This window comes from Mytilus californianus, unplaced genomic scaffold, assembly GCF_021869535.1.
Source record: "Mytilus californianus isolate M0D057914Y unplaced genomic scaffold, xbMytCali1.0.p SCAF_19, whole genome shotgun sequence".
NCBI classification, from domain to species: Eukaryota; Metazoa; Mollusca; class Bivalvia; order Mytilida; family Mytilidae; genus Mytilus; species Mytilus californianus.
The window spans coordinates 7,858,779-7,882,599 of record NW_026262667.1 but is presented as its reverse complement, the minus strand read 5'-3'; the positions used below and the strand labels follow the sequence as shown (position 1 = coordinate 7,882,599).

The 23,821-nt window shown below is 31.2% G+C and overlaps 1 protein-coding gene across 4 annotated transcripts in view; it reads left to right on the top strand.

Moving 5' to 3' along the window:
* LOC127727197 (isocitrate dehydrogenase [NAD] subunit gamma, mitochondrial-like) overlaps nt 1–16,483 on the top strand; it is a 28,194-nt gene extending 11,711 nt beyond the window's left edge. Inside the window, exons 7-14 of one of the 4 annotated variants that reach the window (XM_052234648.1) lie at nt 4,766–4,899; nt 5,378–5,480; nt 5,892–6,038; nt 6,372–6,466; nt 7,441–7,501; nt 7,925–8,013; nt 13,102–13,127; nt 16,150–16,483. In XM_052234648.1, coding sequence (XP_052090608.1) covers nt 4,766–4,899; nt 5,378–5,480; nt 5,892–6,038; nt 6,372–6,466; nt 7,441–7,501; nt 7,925–8,013; nt 13,102–13,111 — 639 coding nt within the window. In that variant the 3' untranslated portion in view covers nt 13,112–13,127; nt 16,150–16,483. Of the gene's footprint in view, nt 1–4,765; nt 4,900–5,377; nt 5,481–5,891; nt 6,039–6,371; nt 6,467–7,440; nt 7,502–7,924; nt 8,014–9,809; nt 9,841–9,980; nt 10,038–13,101; nt 13,128–16,149 lie in introns of all 4 variants that reach the window. The other 3 variants (XM_052234646.1, XM_052234649.1, XM_052234647.1) reach the window with 3 other exon arrangements.
* Nucleotides 16,484–23,821: the final 7,338 nt, after the last annotated feature.

Here is a 23,821-nt window from a genome sequence, read left to right as displayed (position 1 = left end):
TTCAGAATTATTTTTTTTAAATTTGATATTTAATTTTTTTTTATTCTCACCGACCAAATACATTATCTGTGAAATAAAAATAAAATTATCTGCGTAGTAGCATTTCCTGAAATTATATGCATTATTTTGGTATGTTCAATGATTAAAAAATTAAAAATCTAAAAAATAATCTTTAGTGTTTGTGTTCCAAAGAACAGACAATCAAAACTGACCTTGAAATGTTGTTTGTGCAAATAATTTTGCGGAATGAAAACTATGTAAAAAGCTCATGACATTAAGTTTGTTTTCCTTTTTTATAATAAATCCTTAAAAGTTTTGATCTCATAGACAAAATGAACCCGTTCAAAAGCGAAAGGCGAAAGTTTAAGGTAACAGATATCCACACACAATTTGGAATTTTCTTGTTTCATAGATTGAAAAAACAATGTTCGTTCATTTGGATATATCTAAAATCCAGATTGCCTGCCAAAGGATGAAAAGGATATCCAGCACTGGCATTAAAGCAACAATCAATCAATCAATATACATATTTATCATGTTTATGTCTTGTAAGATATTTTTCTTTTTTTTCCCAACTGATCGCCCCAACTTTTTCACATAAAAATGTGTAAACTAACAGATTAAAAAACACTAGCCTAAGGCTTTTTACAAACTTAGAGTGGTACCATGATATTGAAATATACAAACTTGCTTCTGTTTTTTTTAAAATAAGAAAATGTGGTATGATTGCCAATGAGGCAACTATCCACTAGAGACTAAATGACATGGAAGTAAGTAGCTAAAGGTGAGGGTGCCACTTTCAACAATGAACAAAACCAATACCGCATAGCAAGTTATAAAAGGCCCCTGCATGTAAAATGTAAAACAATTCAAAGGAGAAAACTAACATCCAGATTTAAGTACAAAACAATAAATGAAAAACAAGTATGATATACAGAAACAAACGACAACCACTGAATGAATTACAAGCTCCTGACTTGGAAGGCACATGCAGAATGTGGCGAAGTTAAACATGTTTGTTGGCGCTTAACCCTGTTTATTTATACGACTGCAAAAAATTGAGGGCGTATAATGGTATGACTAGGTCGTCGTTGTTGTCGTCTGAAGACAATTGGTTTCCAAACAATAGCTTTAGTATAAGTGTATGGATCTCTGAAATTTTACCACAAGGTTTTCATACCACAAAAGGAAGGTTGGGATTGATTTTGATGGTTATGGCCCTAACTGTTTAAGAATTTTGGGCCAAAAAGGGGCTTAAAGCAAACATATTTCTGGTTTTCAGACAATAACTTGAGTATAAGTGTATGGATTTGTATGAAATTGTACCACAAGGTTCCATACCACAAAAGGAAGGTTGGATTTAATTTAGGGGTTATGGCCGTATTCGCTGAGGAATTAGGGACCAAAAAGGGATTAAAAACAAGCAATTTTTTAAACTTAGTTTGAAATGCTTATTTCTGACCAATTTCAATGGGGTTTAAATAATTATGAAAAATTTGGGTTCTTTGATATGGTAAATCTCAAACAAAATGCAATTCTTGTAATTTTCTGTCTGTAACTTTTAAACCTCCATGAACATAAACATTTCATTTCTAAAACACACCTTCAATTTTAGTCAATGCATCTACATTTATTGCATCCTAACAAATATTTTCATCACAACATCTATATAAACAACAAATACTTATTTATTGATTTAATGTCACTTAGACATTCAGTGATACAGATATGCATTGCAGTAACTCACCTAAAATTAATCACATAAATTATAGTCCATACAAATTTATTATATGAATAATTCAAAATAACATTTTAACTATCAAAGTCATACATAAAACCAATAAACAATGAAAATTTACCTCCTCCATAGCATCACATCAATTATCTACTGCACGTTTACTCATTCAAATATATCAATCCACTTCAATAATGATTTGACCTCTCGCACATATACTTAAAAACTATTTCCTCCATATTGACATTTCTGTTCAAAGGGAAATAACTAAAACCACAATTTAATGATAATCCACTCTAAAACACACAACAATAATGTAATGTAATAATATTAATTCATGCCCAATTGCATGCCACAATTTTATCCCATATTATTATCCTATTTTGCAAAAAAAATAAAAAAATCTTAAGTTCATTATAATATAATTCTATTGTCCTTTTAACTTAGATATAAACTTATTCTACTTTTCATATCGACTACATCATTCACTCCTAAAATTGCTAAATTATCAATATTAATTTCTAATTGCTAACAGTTTAACAATGTCAAGAAAAATGAATTCCCTCCCCTTTCCCCTCACCCAAAGTCACAATATGTTTAAAAACTTCAATCATTACCTGATGACAAATAAACCTCAACTACCATACACATCTATCTGCACTTATAGCAATATTCAAACATCAAAAAAATATTGATTAATTTGATAAAAGGTTTCCTACCAATTACAGCTTAAACTAAATTCCTTCATGGAGCATTTGAAAAACTTAGCTAATATTGTCCATTAATAAATAGATAAATTAAATTCTTGGTGTACTTGGATATGCTGAATCTAACTGTATATTTAGATTTTTGATAATGGACCATAATAGGTAAAAGTTCCATTTTAAGTTTTTCAGTTCTTTGAACACATTCATTCTGTGACAGAAACCTATGCTGTGTAAAATATTTAATCACAATCCATATTCAGAGCTGTATCAAGCTTGAATGTAGTGTCCATACTTGTCCCAACTGTTCAGGGTTCAACCTCTGCGGTTGTATCAAGCTGGGCACCATGGAGCATTTTATTGAATCTTAGAACAATAGGATTTCAGAGGATAAAATTGAAATCATATATAATTATAGTTTATTACAGTTGGAAATATTTATGCCCTCGCCGTAGGCAACAGGGGCATTAAGCATTACCCTTGATCGTCTGTTCGTCCCATTTTGGTTTCCACTCTCTAACTTTGCCTAATGCAATGAAAACTCACACACAATGCTAAGAACCACAACACACAGATGGAGTTCAAATTTGGGTTGTAAGTCATTTACCGTTCTAGAGTTATGTCCCTTTTTAACTTGGAAAATTGCAAAATTTGAACGGGGTTATTTGTGTCCTCAGACACATTCTTCATTTATTTAATTTTTATAATTTTATATTTAGTATGGTCTGGCCATTTCAATGCAACAAATTCTGTCCTTATGTCAAAACAATCTACAATTTGGCATATAATATAAATAAGAAGATGTGGTATGAGTATAATGAGTGCCAATGAGACAACTCTTCGTCCAGGTCACAATGTATATAAAAAGTTAACAATTATAGGTCAAAGCACGGCCTTCAACACGGAGCCTTGGCTCAAACCGAACAACAAGCTATAGAGGGCCCCAAAATGACTAGTGTAAAACAATTCAAACAGGAAAACCAACGGTCTAATCTATATAAAAAAAAGAAATGAGAAACACATATAAACCGCATCAACAAACGACAACCACTGAACATCAGGTTCCTGACTTAGGACAGGTGCAAACAAATGCAGCAGGTTTAAACGTTTTAACAGGTGCCAACCTTCACCCTAACCTGAGACAGTTGTGTAACATTACAACATAAAAAGACACACTATAAAATAGCAATTGAAATGGCTTAACTCGATCAAAAAGACATTTAAACAAAAACAAGTAATCATACACTGAATGAATAAGTTTGATCTATGACACATAAATATAATATTAAAACGTAGGTGCCTATATATCATAGACGTTACAGTAATAAAACAACGTACACAACGTTAGGAGTACGGAAGTAAACATTTTTTACAAATAAATTTGTTGTTCAGAGTACGAGTACAGAAGTGAAAATTTATCGTCATACTAAATACTTATCAAAGGTGGTACATATTAAAAATAGTGAGATGAGTTATAACACAAAATAAGTAAAAAATTGAATTACAGAAATGCATTACAAATTGTGTCAACAGGTTAAATTAACAACAAAGTACGATTTGACAGTACTCGCAGTTACTGAAAGCTAGTTAAAAGCCAAAAACAATTAACAATAAAAAAATCATGTATCAGAGACTAAAATCAATAAAAACACATCCCAGGTATTTAGTGTTTTAACACCATGGACAGTCAAGAAGACATGACTTGTGCAATGCCAAAATAAAAGTATCGAAAGGCAGTAGGATCGTTAGGATTTAACCTTATAATAAATATGTATAATGTTATTTATAAATAAAGCAATCTCTAAATAGAAAATTAATGTGGATGTGTATTTATACATCCCAAAAACCAATCGAAAAGAATACAAATTTAGTTATGTTTTAATTTGTTGATGACAAAATTGATGTTAGTGCCGATGTAAACAATATTCAAAGATCTTATTACAACATTAATAAGATAACCATTACTATTAAGTTTGTTTAAAGGTTCGATGAGTTTACAAGGATCACATAGTGATTTCTGCGCTTTTAGTACAATATTACTGTATATATAAGACCAGAAAAGTGATCTTATTGCATAGTTCAATATGATCAACAGTCTTATAAAAAAAGTATTCAAATCATATCACTTTTACTGGAAAAGATATCTTCAATCAAATATGTCTTACGGTATGGTTGTTACACTTGATGGATGATGACGCCTTATAACTAAATGAGATTATAGCTAACGCTTAATCATTTTAGAATTATAGTTGTGACAATAAGAAGCCTAATTACAACCTATTTCCAGCATTTTTGTTACTATATATAATGTGTTATTTATTTTTAGAATGTCCCAGGAGTGGTAGAAAGTTTGAAAATAATCACATCAGAAAAGTCAACAAAAATAGCCAAATATGCTTTTGATTTTGCTAAAAGACACGGACGAAAGAAAGTTACAGCTATTCATAAGGCTAATATAATGTAAGTTGTTACAGAGAAGTATATAATCTTTAATTACACACAAGTTGGTTTTGAGTATTATTAATTTTTTTTTAAATTTTGATGCTAGATTTTGGCACAGTCACAAAAACAAATTTTGTTTCAGTATCAATTAAAAAACTGACAAATTTAAATGAATTTAAAGAACCCATGTTAGATATACCAAAATGATCCAGAGAAAAATTATGTTTGCATGCTAAATATGAAAATACTTTTGTTTTTAGATGATCACTTGTATGAATTAAAGATTGCAAGTGCTTATTTTAAACTTTTAGAACTGATCTGATTTTCTGTACAGAGGTAGTTTATGTATGACCATTTACATACAAAGTCATTTTCAAGAGTATAGTGTTCTAAATATCAGAATGATCATACTTGAAATTTAGATATAAGTCAGTTGAAAGTTTAATATTTATAGCTATAAAACATTTTTTTCTTTTACCATTCTTTTGTTTTGCAGGAAACTTGGAGACGGTTTATTTTTAGAAAGCTGCAGAAAAGTTGCTTGTTTATATCCAGATATAGAGTTTAATGATATGATCATAGATAATGCTAGTATGCAGGTATACTTTTCTTTTTAAAAAGAGTCATGTCTTCTAGATCCACTATGATATATAAGTTAATCTGATAAAAACTACTTTTCAAGTTCTATTAAAAAAAGAATTGCCTTGTTGGTCTGGTGGTAGCGTGCTTGTTTGAAGTAGGATTTATATTCAGTTCACATTAATATGTTCTTGTCCTGATATGGATGTTATATTTTCCACTGGACGTTAAACACCAATCTATCCACCAAAAGAAATATCACCAGAAAATGAAAAACCAAATATATGCATTTATTTAAAAAAAGAAAAAGATGCATCATAGGTAGTATCCAACTATTGAGACCACTGACATTTGATGATTGGTTTTAAACAATTTATATCCTTATTACTTCAGTAGTCATGGAAATATTTAAATCTGTTGATTGATTTCAGATGGTATCTAGACCCCAGCAATTTGATGTGTTAGTGATGCCTAATTTATATGGTAATATCCTGAGTAACATAGCAGCAGGTTTAGTTGGTGGACCAGGAGTTGTGCCGGGTATGAATCTGGGTGAAGACTATGCAGTATTTGAATTAGTAAGTTTTTAGATTTAGGTACAATCAGAATTTTGAGAACTTTTACACTCAAACATAAACAGCTAATGTCTAGTTTCCATTTTCCATTTTTCAGGGGGAGGGGGGCAATGAAAGAACAGTTCTACTCAATTTTTTCTAATTCTTTAATATTCTCAAATTGGATACTTTCAGGTAATTCAGATAAAAAATTGAAGGAAAAAAATGTTCAGTTTGAATCTGTCCTACAGGGAGGTAATTCTTTAAAAAAAGTTGTGTGATGGGAAAAGTGTAAAATTTATATTCTGGAATCTAAATTTATATGATGTGTTCTTAAAAGTATAATGTTGTATACAGGGAACAAGGAATTCAGGAAGATCTTTGAAAGGAAAGAACATAGCCAATCCATCAGGGTTGTTACTAGCAGCATGTGACATGTTAGATTATTTAGGGTATGTTTATTTATATATTATGGACATAATATTTGATATTGGCTGCCAATATGTCTTTTTATCATGTTTATGAGGGTAGCTTGTATTAAAAGCACTATTATTTATTTATAAGCCAGTTTGTAACAAAAGTTAATGTTTGTTATGAAACACTATTATACCAGCAAAAAAAAATTGGGGAGCATATAGTTGGTTATTTTTCCCTCTTTCTGTCCTTTCATTTGTCCATCATTCTGGAAGTTGAAAACAAATTATTTACAAATGGTTGCTTGAGTTTTCCTGGCTTGATCGACGATCAAGGTCACAAAATTGTTGTAAAAAATGTTGGGTTAGACCTGTTTGGGCAAACAAACAGTATTTTTGTTTTGGCCTTGTTTTCTATATTTTGTTACAGGGAAATATGAAAGACCAAAAATAATCTTCAAATTAGTAGTGATTAAATATTACATATATGTTAGTGTACTAAGATAGCAGCAAAGTAATTCTAATTCTAAGTGATTTCAAATCTGACTGAAGGTTTAATTACTACCCTAGATAATATTCATTGCATGTCCTGTTAAGAGAAAGTTACTGTTTTACCGAAGTTGAAATTTAGCAAGATTTTACTGTAACAAATATTTTATTTACAATTTTACTTTAACATATATTTTATATACAATTTTACTTTAACATATATTTTATGTACAATTTTACTTTAACATATATTTTATATACAATTTTACTTTAACATATATTTTATATACAATTTTACTTTAACATATATTTTATATACAATTTTACTTTAACATATATTTTATTTACAATTTTACTTTAACATATATTTTATTTACAATTTTACTTTAACATATATTTTATATACAATTTCACTTTAACATATATTTTATATACAATTTTACTTTAACATATATTTTATATACAATTTTACTTTAACATATATTTTATATGAAAGTTTACTTTAACATATATTTTATTCACAGACAATATGAACATGCAACTTTGATAAGAGACTCTGTTATGGATGTTTTATGTGAAAAGAAGGTAAGTACCATTTCATTTAATATTTTCTTTAACATCATTTTGTTTTCATCATGAAAAATTGAGCATATTGTGTCATTCAATCTTATGGGAAATTTCATCAGTCAGGTGAGCAATACATTCTGAAAACAGTCTATTCTGCAATGTTTTTATTATTGCAAAAATTTATTGGTTTTTTTTAAATAAAAACTAGCGTTTTATATTTTGATAACATTGTTTGTATGCAGCACTTTCCTGAAAACACAATGATCATGATGATTAATCATGAAAACACAATGATCATGATGATTAATCATGAAAACACAATGATCATGATGATTAATCTCAAACTTGTGTCTATTGTTCAACAATCACAATAAAACTCTCTGAATTTACTTTTAATATATACATATAAGTATAAGTTATTGAAGAATCTTTGTTTTGTAGATCCATACACCAGACTTGGGAGGACAGGCAACAACACTAGAGGTTGTACAGGCTATTGTAGATGATATCAAACCTAAAGCTAGAAGTTGGTAAGGAAATACTGGTTTAAATTAAAAATAATACAATGTACAATTTAACAAGGAAAATGTCTGAACTGACAAGTTTTAATTTGGTGCAACCTTGCTAAAAATGCAAATTGATTTTGTAAAAATATCTCAGCATACCTGGATCAATTGCAAATCAGGCATTGTTGTAAGAACTAGTGTTATTTGATAAAAATAATTTAAGTAAGATTTAGAAAAGCAAGTAAATCAAGAAATAGGAAGATAGAAAGGAAAGATATTTATAACCATATCAGGTTTTTAATGTGAAATGAGTATGCTAATGTTCTAATCTAATGATACACAATATGATTCATCGTTGATGGAATAGGTTTATTGTCTTCTAAAAGTAAATACTTGTTTATTTATAAAATTTTGACTGTCAATGGATCATTCTTTGTCCTCCAGTTTGTCAGCTATCTCTATAACTAGAATAAGTTGATCCAGTTTCAGTTATGTGTCAAGATGTTTCCTTAACATGGATTGACAAAGGTATCATGTTTCATCCAAAACGATAAAGGATTTGGACCAGTTTTCTCACAATTGGTTCAATGAAACCAGAATAACGGAATTGGACTCATGATAATCTAAGGCACCTGAAATAAACTGTGTCACTTCACCAATTTATTAGATACCACTAGTCAAAATGCAAAATTTGAATTTGCAAGAAAATTGGTTTTAAATTCTTGAATGGTCTCAGTTTTGTCAAACATTATATGAATATTGACTGCTTAATTTACAATTGATTTGAAATTAAAAAAATAAGGAGCTATTTTATTTTTACCAATGAGACAACTATCCTCAAAAACTAACAAACAAAGTTGTTTGCTTTCGGGCGTAGAACCATGAAAAATTATCTGACAGTGATATCTGAATTATCCAGGTCTATTGCCTGACTTTACACTGAAGTAAAAGACTTATTACCTAATCTCACATTTTAATCACAAAAATCAGAATTACGATCAATATTAAAAAAAGTAATTACAGAAAATTGTTATCTGAAACAATTTAACTTAACATAATACACAAGTACAGGTTTTTAAGCATCATAACAATAGGCAAATGTAAAAAGTAGTAATTCTGCTTTAAATGTATTATAAGGTAATGATTTGAAAAGATAGATCATCTTTGTATTATTTACACAAGTGTATGTTGAAGATTGATAAGAAATTTTACTTGGTGTTTTGTTCTTTATACTACAGTCACCATATTAATGCATTTACTTGGTGTTTTGTTCTTTACACTGCAGTCACCATATTAATGCATTTACTTGGTGTTTTGTTCTTTACACTGCAGTCACCATATTAATGCATTTACTTGGTGTTTTGTTCTTTACACTACAGTCACCATATTAATGCATTTACTTGGTGTTTTGTTCTTTACACTGCAGTCACCATATTAATGCATTTACTTGGTGTTTTGTTCTTTACACTGCAGTCACCATATTAATGCATTTACTTGGTGTTTTGTTCTTTACACTGCAGTCACCATATTAATGCATTTACTTGGTGTTTTGTTCTTTACACTTCGGTCACCATATTAATGCATTTACTTGGTGTTTTGTTCTTAACACTACAGTCACCATATTAATGCATTGTGTGCTTTAACTGAGTGATTAAATTGATTAAAAAAAAAGTTGATTTGTTTTAAGAAGAGAAATTATATCATAATTATTTTCAGGCTATTAGATTTAAAAAAAATCTATTATATGTTTGTGTCATGGTTTTATTTTTCCCCCATCTATTTTTTTCAAGAAAGTGTAAATTTACTTTGTTAACTTTTAGATTGTTGGAGAAACAAAAGAAATAAACATTGGTATTAAATGCATCTTTTGTGAAGTTTGAATATAAACTAATATAGAACTATTAATGTAACCATAGCAAAGTTCGTTGTAGGATTTACGTTTTGATTGTATTTAGTTATTATATGTTTTGTTACTATTTCCTTTCAATTAGGAGTGAAAATGTAGCAAAAAATTTATACAGTACAAAACCATGACAACGGTCATATTGGTAACAAACGCCTTGAACAACCAATTAAATCCTTGCATAAGAGCATGAAGTATGTAGTTTTAGGTCATACACAAATACTTTGTTTTAAAGCTGTTTTCCCATGACTTACATAACATGTGTATTTTGTTTTATTTATTAGTAATTATAAAAGTCACCTTTCAAAGTGTCTCTCAGCAAGATTTATGATATTACTGCTAATTTTCCAATTAAGATACTTTCATGTCTTGTTTTAGTCAAAACATATGGTAAGGAGACAATTTTCTTTCACTTTTCTTAGAATTTGAAATATTTATTAAAAGATTAAGGTTATCTGATAATTGTTTTCTTTTCTCCGGAAAATATGTGTTTTAGATAACGAAAATAACCTGTTGTTAATTGAATTTTATGTGCGATCTTTAAGAATGACATGCTTTTAATTGAATAGAATATCAATGCATATTTCAAAAAGATTTGTATTAAATCTCATTATTCTTTCAATCTCTAAATCTATTTTGCAGTTAAATTTTTTGTATGAGCCAATCTATAATCTGCTGAGCTTAAAAGTTTAGATTTTAAGTTCAATAGCATTAGGAAAAATTTGTTTGGAAAAATTTCCATTTTGTTGCTAATAATGAAATGCCGTTATGATCAAGACAATTCATATTTACTTTGATGTTTCCTTTAAGTGATAATTGTCTATGAAATTGAAAATTGATGTTATAAGCATGTTAATCTTAATTTAAAACTACATACAAATGCTCGTTTGGTTATTAGGAGCTTCTGTCATTTATAACAGCACCTCTAGCTTTCAGATTGCAGATAAATTGCAGATTTTCCACAAGTTGCACTCAGCTAGAATAATATTCATGTTTATATGTCTTTTAATAAAACACTATTTTTCTCTGACTTCTCCTCTTCATTATTTAAATTGAACTCTTAAATTGCTGCTAGGTTTAGTATTGTGAAAGCAAATATGAAATCTCATATTGCTTGGTATTCCCTTTCTAAAACTGCTTTACTGGGTTTTCATTTATTTAAATGTAAAATAAAGTAATGGAATATTTCGATAAAAAAGTTGTATTTTTCTAGATAAAGAGGGGTGATGTTTGAACATTCTATTAAAATACATATATTCAGATAAACATTTTATTGCAATATGTGTAATGTATCTTGTTAATATCACCTCTTCTTGAGCTAGTCTGTATTGTGAATTTATATAAGATCACAGAAATAAACTGAACATGGACATAACTCCAGGGTAAATTTCCAAAATAAATTAATTATGCACAAATAAGTCATATAAATAAATATCTATTTACTTTCTGTGTATCAAAATTTGTCTCATGTAATGTTACTATGATAGATAAAAAAAAAAGAAAGGTTAACGATATTATTAATGTAATGATTTTTCTACCTCATTTTAAGTGGCCAAACAACTAGCTAATATGATCTGTTGAATAACTCTGATTTATGTAATGTTATGCCATCAGACACTGAATCTGCAAAGAAAATAAATAACCACCAAAAACGTGATAATTGAATTCATGATAGATGGGAAAAAATATGTTCACAATTGTCATGATTGTACTAGACTTGTGTTAATTGTTAATTGATATTTTAACTTTTTTAGTAAGTCAGAGAACTTTTAATGCAGCATACATTTTTTCAAGATATTTTTTACTGGTGATGGAGATTAAATTTAAAAGTTGGAGGGTAACTAAGAGCATAAGTGAAGCCACTGATAAATGTACTAATAAAGTGTCATAAAAAAAGATACTCTTTAGCTATAGGGAGCTACCATTTGATTTTTATGGGGGGGCTAGGATGAAAAATTTTGTCCTGCCTTTTTATTTTTCCCTCTATTCGGTCCTGCCTTTTTATTTTTCACTCTATTCGGTCCTGCCTTTTTTTTTTAGTTTATCCTGACTTTTTTTTTTACATAAATTGTCATCCTGCCTTTTTATTTGCAAATAATCTCATCCTGCCTTTTTTTTTACTCAAAACTCCTGTCCTGCCTATTTTTTTCAAATTTCATGCTAGCCCCCCCATAAAAATCAAATGGTAGCTCCTTTACCCAATAACTTGTATTACCACCAGAAGATCTATTACCATATTTTTAAAATTTTTTACAAACAAACTTCTAACTAATTTTAGCACTTTTAATTTGTTTGTAATAATACACAAATTCTACAAAGTAATCAATGTGTATTCAGAAGTATAAGTCATACATGTACCCCTTATCCTTTCTTTTCTATTATATTCACCACACTTTGTGTCAGTACAAAGTCAGTTTATCTGGAACATTTTACACATGAATGTCTCAATAATTATGTACTGTATAAAAATCCATATTTTAACATTATAGAGGAAGGATATATTGCCATTTAAAGGCACATATCTTTGACAACATTGAAAGTTCATGCAAAAAAATATAGTTCTTAGCAACTTCATGCAATGATATTTTGCTAAATTATATAAAAATCAATTCAAGTCAGATTGTTAAGTTTAAGATCAGTCAAATTTAATATAAGTAAAAGGGATAAAATGTTATTTTTACACTCGGTTTGAATATGCTTTTCAAGGATGGATGTATTATGATGTACAGTAACTGTACACCTGGCATAAAAAGTTCTACAATATCTCAAGTATGCTTTGATGATTATTTATTGATATCACAGGACTTTTGATGTGCTTAAAAATAATGTTTATTTACTGTACATACTCTAAAGGTTTTATCAAATTGTAGTTTGAATCCATCTCTACAAACTGAATATCTGTAAAATCTGTAAAAGTAGAAAGCAAATTGAGGGTAATAATATGAACAGTACCAATTTTACTGCACCAGATGCGTATTTCGACAATTAATGTCTCTTCTGTGATGATATTGGATTTTAATGGCCAATATAAAGGAGATATGCATAGCAAACACTCATAGTTCAGCTGTTTACCTGTTACTGATATTACTGAAAAAGACATTCATGCAGCCATACTCTTTATAAGATGATTTTGTAAAATTAAGTGAAACTTTGACATACTATTGAAATTGAACCTTAACAGTTAAAGTTCAAATACTTGTTGCTTGCAGCTTGGTATGATTGAATGTTTAAAGTGGTGAGTTGCACATTGTCAGTGAATGTTGCATTTTAAATTGTTGTCATTTTTATACGACCGCAAAAATTTTTGCGGTCGTATATTGGTATGACGTTGGCGTCGTCGTTGTCGTCCGGCGTCGTCCGAAGACACGTTGGTTTTCGCACTCTAACTTTAGTTTAAGTGAATGGATCTCTATGAAATTTTACCATAAGGTTCAATACCACAAAAGGAAGGTTGGGATTGATTTTGGGGTTATGGTATCAACAGTTAAGGAATTAGGGGCCAAAAAGGGGCCAAAATTAAGCATTTTTGTAACTTCCAGACATAACTTGTGTGTTAGTGTATGGATCTCTCTGACATTGTACCACAAGGTTCCATATCACAAAGGGAATGCTGGGATTGATTTTTGGGGTAATTGCCTCAAAATATTAGGAATTAGGGGCCAAAAAAGGGGCAAAAAAGGCATTTTTCTAGTTTAATGACAATTACTTGTGTGAAAGTGTATGGATCTTTCTGAAATTGTACTACAAGGTTCCATATCACAAAGGGAAAGCTGGAATTGAGTTTGGGGGTAATTGCCCGAAACGTTTAGGAATAAGGGGCCAAAAAGGGGCCAAAAATAAGCATTTTTCTAGTTTCCAGACAATTACTTTTGTTCAAGTGTATGGATCTCTCTGAAATTGTACCACAAGGTTTCATATCACACAGGGAATGCTGGGATTGATTTTGGGGGTAATTGTCTCAAAATTTTAGGAATTAGGGGCCAAAAAGGGGCAAAAAACAAGCATTTTTCTAGTTTCATGACAATAACTTGTGTGTTAGTGTTTGGATATTTCTGAAATTGTACTACAAGGTTCCATATCACAAAGGGAAAGCTGGAATTGAGTTTGGGGTAATTGCCCGAAATGTTGAGGAATTGGGGGCCAAAAAGGGGCTAAAAAACACATTTTTCTAGTTTCCAGACAATAACTTGTGTTCAAGTGTATGGATCTCTCTGAAATTGTACTGCAAGGTACCATACCACAAAGGGAAGGCTGGGATTGAGTTTGGGGGTGATGAATCATAAGGGGGTTCAAAAAATTTGGGGGGGGGGAATTTTTTTTTTTCCTTTTTTTTTCATTTAAAAATTTTCCATTTTAAGTTGTTTATTTCTGATTTATATTTAAAAGCAAATAATAATGATATGGTAGGAGATACACACCAAACAGGATGTGTAAATTATTATATAATAAGTATTGTGCAATAGCAAGAAATTTTCAATTGCACAGTATTGCACAATAGCAAGAAATCTTCAATTGCACAGTATTGCGCAATAGCAAGAAATCTTCAATTGCACAGCATTGCCCAATAGCAAGAAATATCCAATAGCACAATATTGCGCAATAGCAAGAAATTGTCAATTGTGCAGTATTGCGCAATAGCAAGAAATATTCAATTGCACAGTATTGTGCAAAAGAAGATACTTCGTATAAATTGCTTATTTCTTGACCAATTTCAATGGGGTTTTATTCTTGAATTCTTGGGGTTCTTTAATATGCTGAATCTAACCGTGTATTAAGTTTTTGGATATTGGGCCCCGTTTTTAAATTGGTCCACATTGAGGTCCAAAGGGTCCAAAATTAAACTTTGTTTGATTTCATCAAAAATTGAATTATTGGGGTTCTTTGATATGCCGAATCTAACCGTGTATTTAGATTCTTAATTTTTGGTTCCGTTTTCAAATTGGTCTACATTAAGGTCCAAAGGGTCCAAAATTAAACTAAGTTTGATTTTAACAAAAATTGAATTCTTAGGGTTCTTTGATATGCTGAATCTAAACATGTATTTAGATTTTTGATTATGGGCCCAGTTTTCAAGTTGGTCCAAATCGGGGTCCAAAATCAAACTTTGTTTGATTTCAACAAAAATTGAATATATGGTGTTCTTTGATATGCTGAATCTAACCATGTATTTTGATTTTTGGGCCCAGTTATCAACTTTGTCCACATTGAGGTCAAAAGGGTCCAAAATTAAACTTTGTTTGATTTCATCAAAAATTGAATTCTTGGGGTTCTTTGATATGCTGAATCTAACCATGTATTTAGATTTTGGAAATGGACCATAATAGGTGAATGTCCAATTTAAAATTTTTAAGTTCTTAGACCACATTCATTCTGTGTCAGAAACATATGCTGTGTCAAATATTTAATCACAATCCAAATTCAGAGCTGTATCAAGCTCGAATATTGTGTCCATACTTGCCCCAACTGTTCAGGGTTCGACCTCTGCGGTCGTATCAAGCTGCACCCTGCGGAGCATTTTATTTTTATTAAATTTGTAACTGATTACTTTGTTTTTGTGTTTATTTTTCTTATATAAATCAACTTAAGGTAAACATGATTTCAGGTTACAATACGGATTAGCAATTGGGAATAAGTTAAATGAATTTGTAATGTGATGTATGTTAAGAGTAATCAATGTTTTAACTGTGGTAATCTTAAACTATGTGAATAAAAGGAGAAGGGGGGGGGGGGTATATGTCAATGACATAGCAACCAAACAGCAAAAACAAATCATGTTGTCCACAGTTACTTTATAGGTGACAAATTTATGTTTATGACTCCTAGACCAAGGTTAAGCTCTAAAAAACGTTTTGCCAACCTGAATGTTTCTTTTATCAGATTTTTTTCCACCATTTGTTTTTGTGATATTTATGTTGTCATATTTTAAAATTTATTGGTATTATTAAACAAAGGTAAAATATATTTTTACTTGAATCTGCTACTTAGATCAAGGATAAATGGGAAAAAATATTTTGTAAATGTGCATTATTCTCTTATCATTTTGTTATAACAGCTAAATATATTATTTAGATTAATTGTTGTGAACAGAATATGGAGGGATAAAGGTTTTCTTCATATAAAAAAGATTAATAACCTGATATCACTCATTTGAAATTTATGACCTTTCATTATTTAATGTAAATTTGATAGTGAAAATACTATGTATACATTTTTCATGTGTTTTTATTGCAACTAAGAAAAGTCTTTTTTATTTGCAGGAAACTGATGAAATGAATCTCTTGATCTTTTATCTTCAATTTACTGGACTGTGATATAGTAATAACTGTTTAAAGTTGGAATGTTTATATTGGATTTTCCTGTATAAAACCCAGATTTTCAAGATACAACAGATGGAGGTCAATTACTTTAAGCAATCAATTTAATTCATTATCTTCAAGATTCATTATGTGAAATCCTCTTGATCAGAAGAAAAAGTCAGTTCATAAATAAGACCTTTTCAAATTGTAGTATTATTTGTATTTTAACTGTAGTTTTATTGTATACACAGATTAGCAATATTGTTTCATTATTTATTAAATTGTTGTGTCAAAACTTTTAATTCATTTAAGCTCTTCTAGCTCACCTGGTTCAAAGGTCCATGTCCATGTGAGCTTTTCTCATCACTTGGTGTCTGTTGCTCGTCTTCATCCCATTAACTTTCACAAAAATCTTTTCCTCTGAAACTAACAAGTCAATTAGAACCAAACTTGGCCACACTCATCTTTAGGTATCCATAAATGTAGTTTAAAAAATATTTCTGATGAATCATCTGCCAACCAACTTGGCCACCAATGCTAAAACAAGAACTTAGGGGTGAAATGTAGGCACTGTCTTTTATATTGAAAAGTTTTATTGATAAAGAAAATCTGGGGGACTGAAATATTCCAAGATCTACCTTCTGTCCATTTTGACCAAAATTGTCAGATGACTCCTTATTTGAGTAATTGCCCTTTCAATTTATATATTTTTATAATATTTAGTAACATGCAATATAATCTACTGGGCAAGATCTATATATATCAACATAGCCTGAATTGTTAGTTGACGCCTTTGAGGAGTTAATGTCCTTGAATGAAGATTACTACAATTTTTATGTGTATTACGGAAACTATAATAGATAGAGAGAAACTGTACATAGCAAAAATGATATGCAGGACAAAATTGATTAGCAGGATAAGATCTAGACTTTCCTAACATGGTCAGAGTGTTCTTCTGTCAACTTGAACAGTTGTGTTGGAAAGCTGTTCCAGTCCTTGATGGACAGTTGATTGAGGGTACAGGGAAAAACATTTGTTTGTTTTAGAATGTTAGTTAATGTCTGAACATTTAAAAATGTTCTTTGGTGATACACTGTATTGTCTTTTGTCCTCTCTTGTTGATTTACATTATTTAGGATATTTATGGAACAAGCAAACCTTCTAATTATTATTGGGTCTCTAATGAGGGCAAGTTTAAATCATTCAGTATGTTGGTAACTGATCAAGGTTCTCTATTGTATTGATGTTTAATGAAAGTGGTCGATATTCTTTGCTCTATTTTAATCTTATTAATGAGGTTTTACCTTATATGGATCCCAAGCTCTACTCTCGTATTTAACATTTTGCCTTACTTTAGCTTGATGTACTCTTTCCTGAATTTAGTCATCAGTACAATCTGTTGATAGTTATAAAAGGCTATCATCTACAAAAAGGTGCAACTTTGATATAATTTCACCACCAATATCATTTATTTACAAAAGGAATATCAAAGGGTATGAACTGTTCCTTGTGGTACACCACTTACGGTAATTTTACAAGTGTTACAGAGGTTTTACCTTCAACTGCTACACACTTTTAACTTTGAATGAGCCACACCTTTTTGGCTATATCTAAATTGACATTTGCATTATCTAATTATCTGCCTGAATCTGTGTTGGTAATACACCAGAATGTTATATTTCTCAAGATGTTGCATTATGTGTTCCATGAATTTACAGGTAACTTTCATCAATGAAACAGGTGTATAGTGTACTTAAGAGTATTTTATCTCCCTTCTAAAATAGAGTTGTGATGACTGCGATTATGAAATTGTCTGGGACTGAGTCTTCTTTACATGATTATGTATTTATTGTTATAATGTATGAAGAGATACATTCTGTAAGAACTCTGTTTGGTATGTTGTTTGGACCATTTAGCGTTTTGGGGTCAGTGACATTGCTCAAGATCTTTTTACTCCATCTGTTATTCTTAACTGACATATGCCCGGTGATGAGTTGCCTTTCAATGCTGGTTGGATTTATGAACTTAATTTGTGAAAACATAAAAGTTATTGGTATAGTGCTCTGGTTTAGTTTAATTGTCATTCTTTTTTTTCCCATTTGATCTGAGTGCTCCTACTCCATACGAGTCTTCTTTGATTCTACATACAGCTGTTTTCCTTCTGCCTCACCTATTTTAATATTTGTGATATATAGTTTAAATTTGCTTTTCCAGTTTAGATTTTACTGTCTTTTTAAGTAACTTAAATTTGTCCCAGTGTTTCTCATTGGTTGTGCATTTAGCCTTGCTGGTTTTTTTGTTGTTGTAATTATTAATTAAACCTCTCTAGTGATCCACGGTACATGCCATCGGGATGACAGTTTTTTTGGTTGGCATATTTGTGTTAAAAATTTAACTTCAAATTTAACATGGAATATTTGTATATTTCTCCGATTTCCGTATGAAATTGATCTGCTCTCTCTCAAGGTGTTCCATTTACCCCATTCATATCGTCCATAAAACAAATATGTACTTTCCTTGGTACTGGCTTCTTTGATTTTGCTTTCAAGTTAAGGTCCGTGATGCTTATGACCTATGCTGTGGTCTTTCTTTCCATCTTGGACTGGTATAGTTTTCTTCTAGTTAAGGTCAGTGATGCCTATGTCCTATGCTGTGGTCTTTCTTTCCATCTTGGACTGATATAGTTTTCTGCTAGTTAAGGTCAGTGATGCTTATGACCTATGCTGTGGTCTTTCTTTCCATCTTGGACTGATATAGTTTTGATGCTAGTTAAGGTCAGTGATGCCTATGACCTATGACCTATGCTGTGGTCTTTCTTTTCATCTTGGACTTTAGTTTTGCTACTAGGTGGATTTGATATTGGTGAATGTTCAAAGCAGTACTGCGTGCTATATGGAGGGCATGTCATAGTCCTCTACTAATACTGGATTTAATATTGGAGAATGTTCAAAGCAGTACTGCATGCTATATGGAGGGCATGTCATAGTCCTCTACTAATACTGGATTTGATATTGGTGAATGTTCAAAGCATTACTGCGTGCTATATGGAGGGCATGTCATAGTCCTCTACTAAACTGGATTTGATATTGGTGAATGTTCAAAGCAGTACTGCGTGCTATATGGAGGGCATGTCATAGTCCTGTACTAATACTGGATTTGATATTGGTGAATGTTCAAAGCAGTACTGCGTGCTATATGGAGGGTATGTCATAGTCCTCTACTAATACTGGATTTGATATTGATGAATGTTCAAAGCAGTACTGCGTGCTATAAGGAGGGCATGTCATAGTACTCTTCTAATAAATTCTAGGTTCTTGTAATATTGCAGTAGCAAAAGGGGGCTGGACGAGCAATCTTATATGATCTGTGCTAACTGATTTGCTTCTGATATTATCTGTATATTTAGTCCCAATAACATCTCCATGACTATTATTTAAGGCCTTCATAATCGGTTGTCTGACAGTAATAAGGTACTAGCACAGGACAAGAAGTGAGTTCCTTGTTACACAGTGGACAAGACGGATTTAATTTATTCTAATTGCGTGTTATGTGTAAACTTCCAGTTACATTCTTCTTTTTACTGCCGCCTTTGTGGTAGCATATGTATTGTGACCGGCATTATTTCTTATCAGATGTGTCTTTCTAATCCTGAGAAGGTCAGTGTCTATATATTTTAATGAGCATTTTGTTTTGGCTTCCACCGTCAATTTATGTTACCAGACAGTAACTCTTTACAGTTCGTTTCACTAGTTCTTATCAGGTACATTTTCCCGGTGACTCCGAAAATAACTAAATGAACTGTTAAGCAAGAAGTTAACTGTTTTACACATTAGCATTTGGAGAATTGAATTCTCCTTTTTTCTTTATTTTGATATTATAAATTTTTTGTGAATTAAAATTTTTTAAACATTCTAAATTATTTTTAGTTATTTAATTTGTATACGAATTACAGTAGTTTATACGAGCTGCCCCTCTATTCTTATGTAGAAACCACTGTTATTGTAAGATCTTATGAATAAGAGTATGCACTCATCATTTAAGTGAAAATAAGTGGAAATTAGAAGAAATTAGAGAAAATCTAATCTAAACGTCGGAGAAAAAGAAAAATAATGTCCATGCCCCAAACACCTGCAGTTTCACGTACGGACGAAAGTTTCGGCAGGATAAAGGTGCATAACATTGATGATAGATAGCGAAGGCAAGACAACAAATATAGCAACATTCAGACAATATGTAAAGATAAAGGATTTCAGTTAATAAATTGAACTGATTTTGGTTCAGAGAGCGAGCTGTGTCAGTTAAGGAAGTTCGAATTTATCCGCAAAAATACCTATATGGTCTAAATACTCATATGGTCCGGACCGTTAATAACCATATGAGTATACCCATATGGTCATGACCATACGCGTACGGTCCAAATACTCATATGGTCCGGAACATAACCAACATAAAAACATGATGGCGGATGCACAGGTTTAGCACAGCAGAAGTTTTACTCATTTAATGTCTTATAGTCAACCTTTACCGTCCCCTATGTAATATATTGGACAGATATACACCCGTTGTCCTTTTGGCCTCTAAATTTGACAATTTTAAAAACATTTTACGTTTTAATTGCTACTAGCACAAAATCAGATGATACATTTTGAATAAAGAACACACATGAATTTGGTCCATGCTCCAACAATCGGAAACTGCCACACATCTTGGTAAAAGCAGAGACAGTAAATCAAGTTTTGACACTAGCATGGTGTTTCAGCACCGAATTTGTACTCCCCGTAGAGCAACTTATGATATGGTGAAAGCAGGATTGCATGGTGCTAATGGCCTTAATCCGTGTGTCACACTACAGTTGGTTCGTCATACAAGTCATTCGATGGACAGTCAATAATTTAACTGCTATCAGTAAATCTTACAAGTTTCTACTCAAACAACTACAGCATTTACCAGACAAGACAGCTGATTCAACCTGCTATTTGCTGCTAAGAGAACAGCCAATTCCAGCGCAGATTTAATGAGGGATATTTGCCACCTTTGGTTACATGATAGTAACTGACTCTGTTGAAAATCAGCTTGCATGGCGTCAATTTGCTACTAAATGAAATTCATCACACATTTGGTTTATTACGGTGAAATCTCTATAGGAACTGTACGACCTACCATCATGCTATGACCTACTTCAAAACCCACCTGGAAAATGTACCTGATAAGAACTAGTGAAACGAACTGTAAAGAGTTACTAGATATAAGAAGATGTGGTATGAGTGCCAATGAGACAACTCTCCATCCAAGTCAAAATTTATAAAAGTAAACCATTATAGGTCACAGTACGGTCTTCAACACGGAGCCTTGGCTCACACCGAACAGTAAGCTATAAAGGGCCCCCAAAAATACTAGTGTAAAACCATTCAAACGGGAAAACCAACGGTCTAATCTATATAAAAACGAAAAACGAGAAACACTTATGAACCACATCAACAAACGAAAACTACTGAACATCAGATTCCTGACTTAGGACAGGTGCAAACAAATGCAGCGGGTTTAAACGTTTTAATGGTACCAAACCTTCACCCTTTTTCTGAAACAATAGTGTAACATCACAACATAGAAAGACACACTATAAAATATCAACTGAAATAGCTTAACTCAATCAAAGGACATATTAACACCAGTGAACAAACACTGAACAAATAAATTTGACCTATGATACAATGTAAATACAAAATAAATAAACTAAGGGAAGAATAATAAAAGTAACATGTTATATACTGTCTGGTAAAATAAATATGGTCATGACCATACTCATATGGTCCAAATACTCATATGGTCCGGAACATTTACACGTTAAAATGGTGTTTGTTAATAGACTGGAACAAAACACAAAATTTATGCAAAGTTCGGAAAGGCTCGATTGAATTTGGTCCTGACTTAAAAAATTGGCTAATGACATATGACAGGCATCAAGTGATGACATTAGCTCACATGGGCTACACACCAAACAAAACACCATCAGAATAGTATATAATACTCGTTGAAGCATAATTGAAGAGTGGGTCCTTATATTCTGCTTAAACACATCCCAATGATTAAATAGGTATAGAAAAATGGCCATCTGGACTTCTTCTACTTGACGGTAAAACCTGGGACTATTATACTAATAGTAGTTAGCATAATAGTCCCAGGTAAAACCCATGATTATGTGGTAATAAAGATGGGAAAAGTAACCAGACTGTCTTGAGCTGTTAAAATTCTCACCCTTCATCTCAGTCGGTCAGTTTTGTAGTTATTACCTTCTAGTATTTGATATTTTCAGTTTGTACCATTTGTTCTCTTTCAGAATATGTATGAAATAGTTATAACTGTAAACCGGCAACAATCAACTCTTGAGGGTGAATATTAATGCACACGCGTGTCATATATCAATGTTCTATCACAAATGAGCACAAATAACTCACAGGGAAGACATGTAAAACGAAGATATACTTACATTATATTACATGTATGTTTCATTCGAATTCGTAATTTTGATTTGCTTCCAATTGCGAGGCACATCAATATCATATTTTATTTCTGTATAAAATACCACAGCATTGACTGCACGTCCTATCCGTAACAATGTTAAGAAATGCATCAAAAAGCTTAATATAACTCTTTAAAATTTCATGGTTGTAGCATAAAAATGCATCTATGAGAATTAAATACTTCTTTATATAATTTTATAGGGTTGGAAAGGAGTTGATCGTGCTCACATTTATAGTATGAAGAGCTTCCTCCTCCGAATATTAAATGTTCGTCCCCTTATGTGCAACACAAAGTCTAAGTGACTTTCAGACATAAGTGTTGTTGCTATTTCTTTGCGTCATGTATTTCCCTCGAATCAATATTTATTTGGTAATTAACATTTTGAATATGCAAACAGATAGGTTTAGATCTGTGTGAGCCTTTACTATCCACACCCTCCTCAATTGGGCCCTTGAATTCGAAATAAAAAATTAATATAATTCTACTAAATAATATCCTTAGGATGTGTATAAGACAATATTCTGACATATTATCTGTTTTGGTAGTTTGAATTTTGTATTCATGATTCAAACTTCTTAAATTTAGTGCAAAACGGAAAAAAAAACCCTGCTCAAATAGCCTTATTTTGAGATCTTGTCATTAATATTTAGATATGATCCACTACTTTACCCAAAGAGATATTCTGCAACAAAATGTATTTTATAAAAATGTTAATGAGTGTAAAATATCGTTTAATAAAACCTAAGTTCATATCTATTTCGACCCCAAACTATGCCTTAACTTGATTTTCGGCAAATATAAAATAAGATGTGGTATGGTTGTCAATGAAACAACTATTCAATAGTATTCAAATGCTGTGGATTTAGGGGACAACCATTTGATTTTTGGGCACAAGGGGATTTTGCAAATAGATATCCTGGCCTGGTTAGAGTTGAAAATATAAATCTTGCATAAGACAGGATGACAAATGAATATTTTGCAACACAAACAGTTGTGTACAAAAGTGAAAATAAAGTAGCAACATACGAAAATGTATAGTCAATTCAAAATTAATCCTCCTGTCCCCCTATCAAATGGTCTTCCCCTTAAACAATTTTATGTCAATGTACGG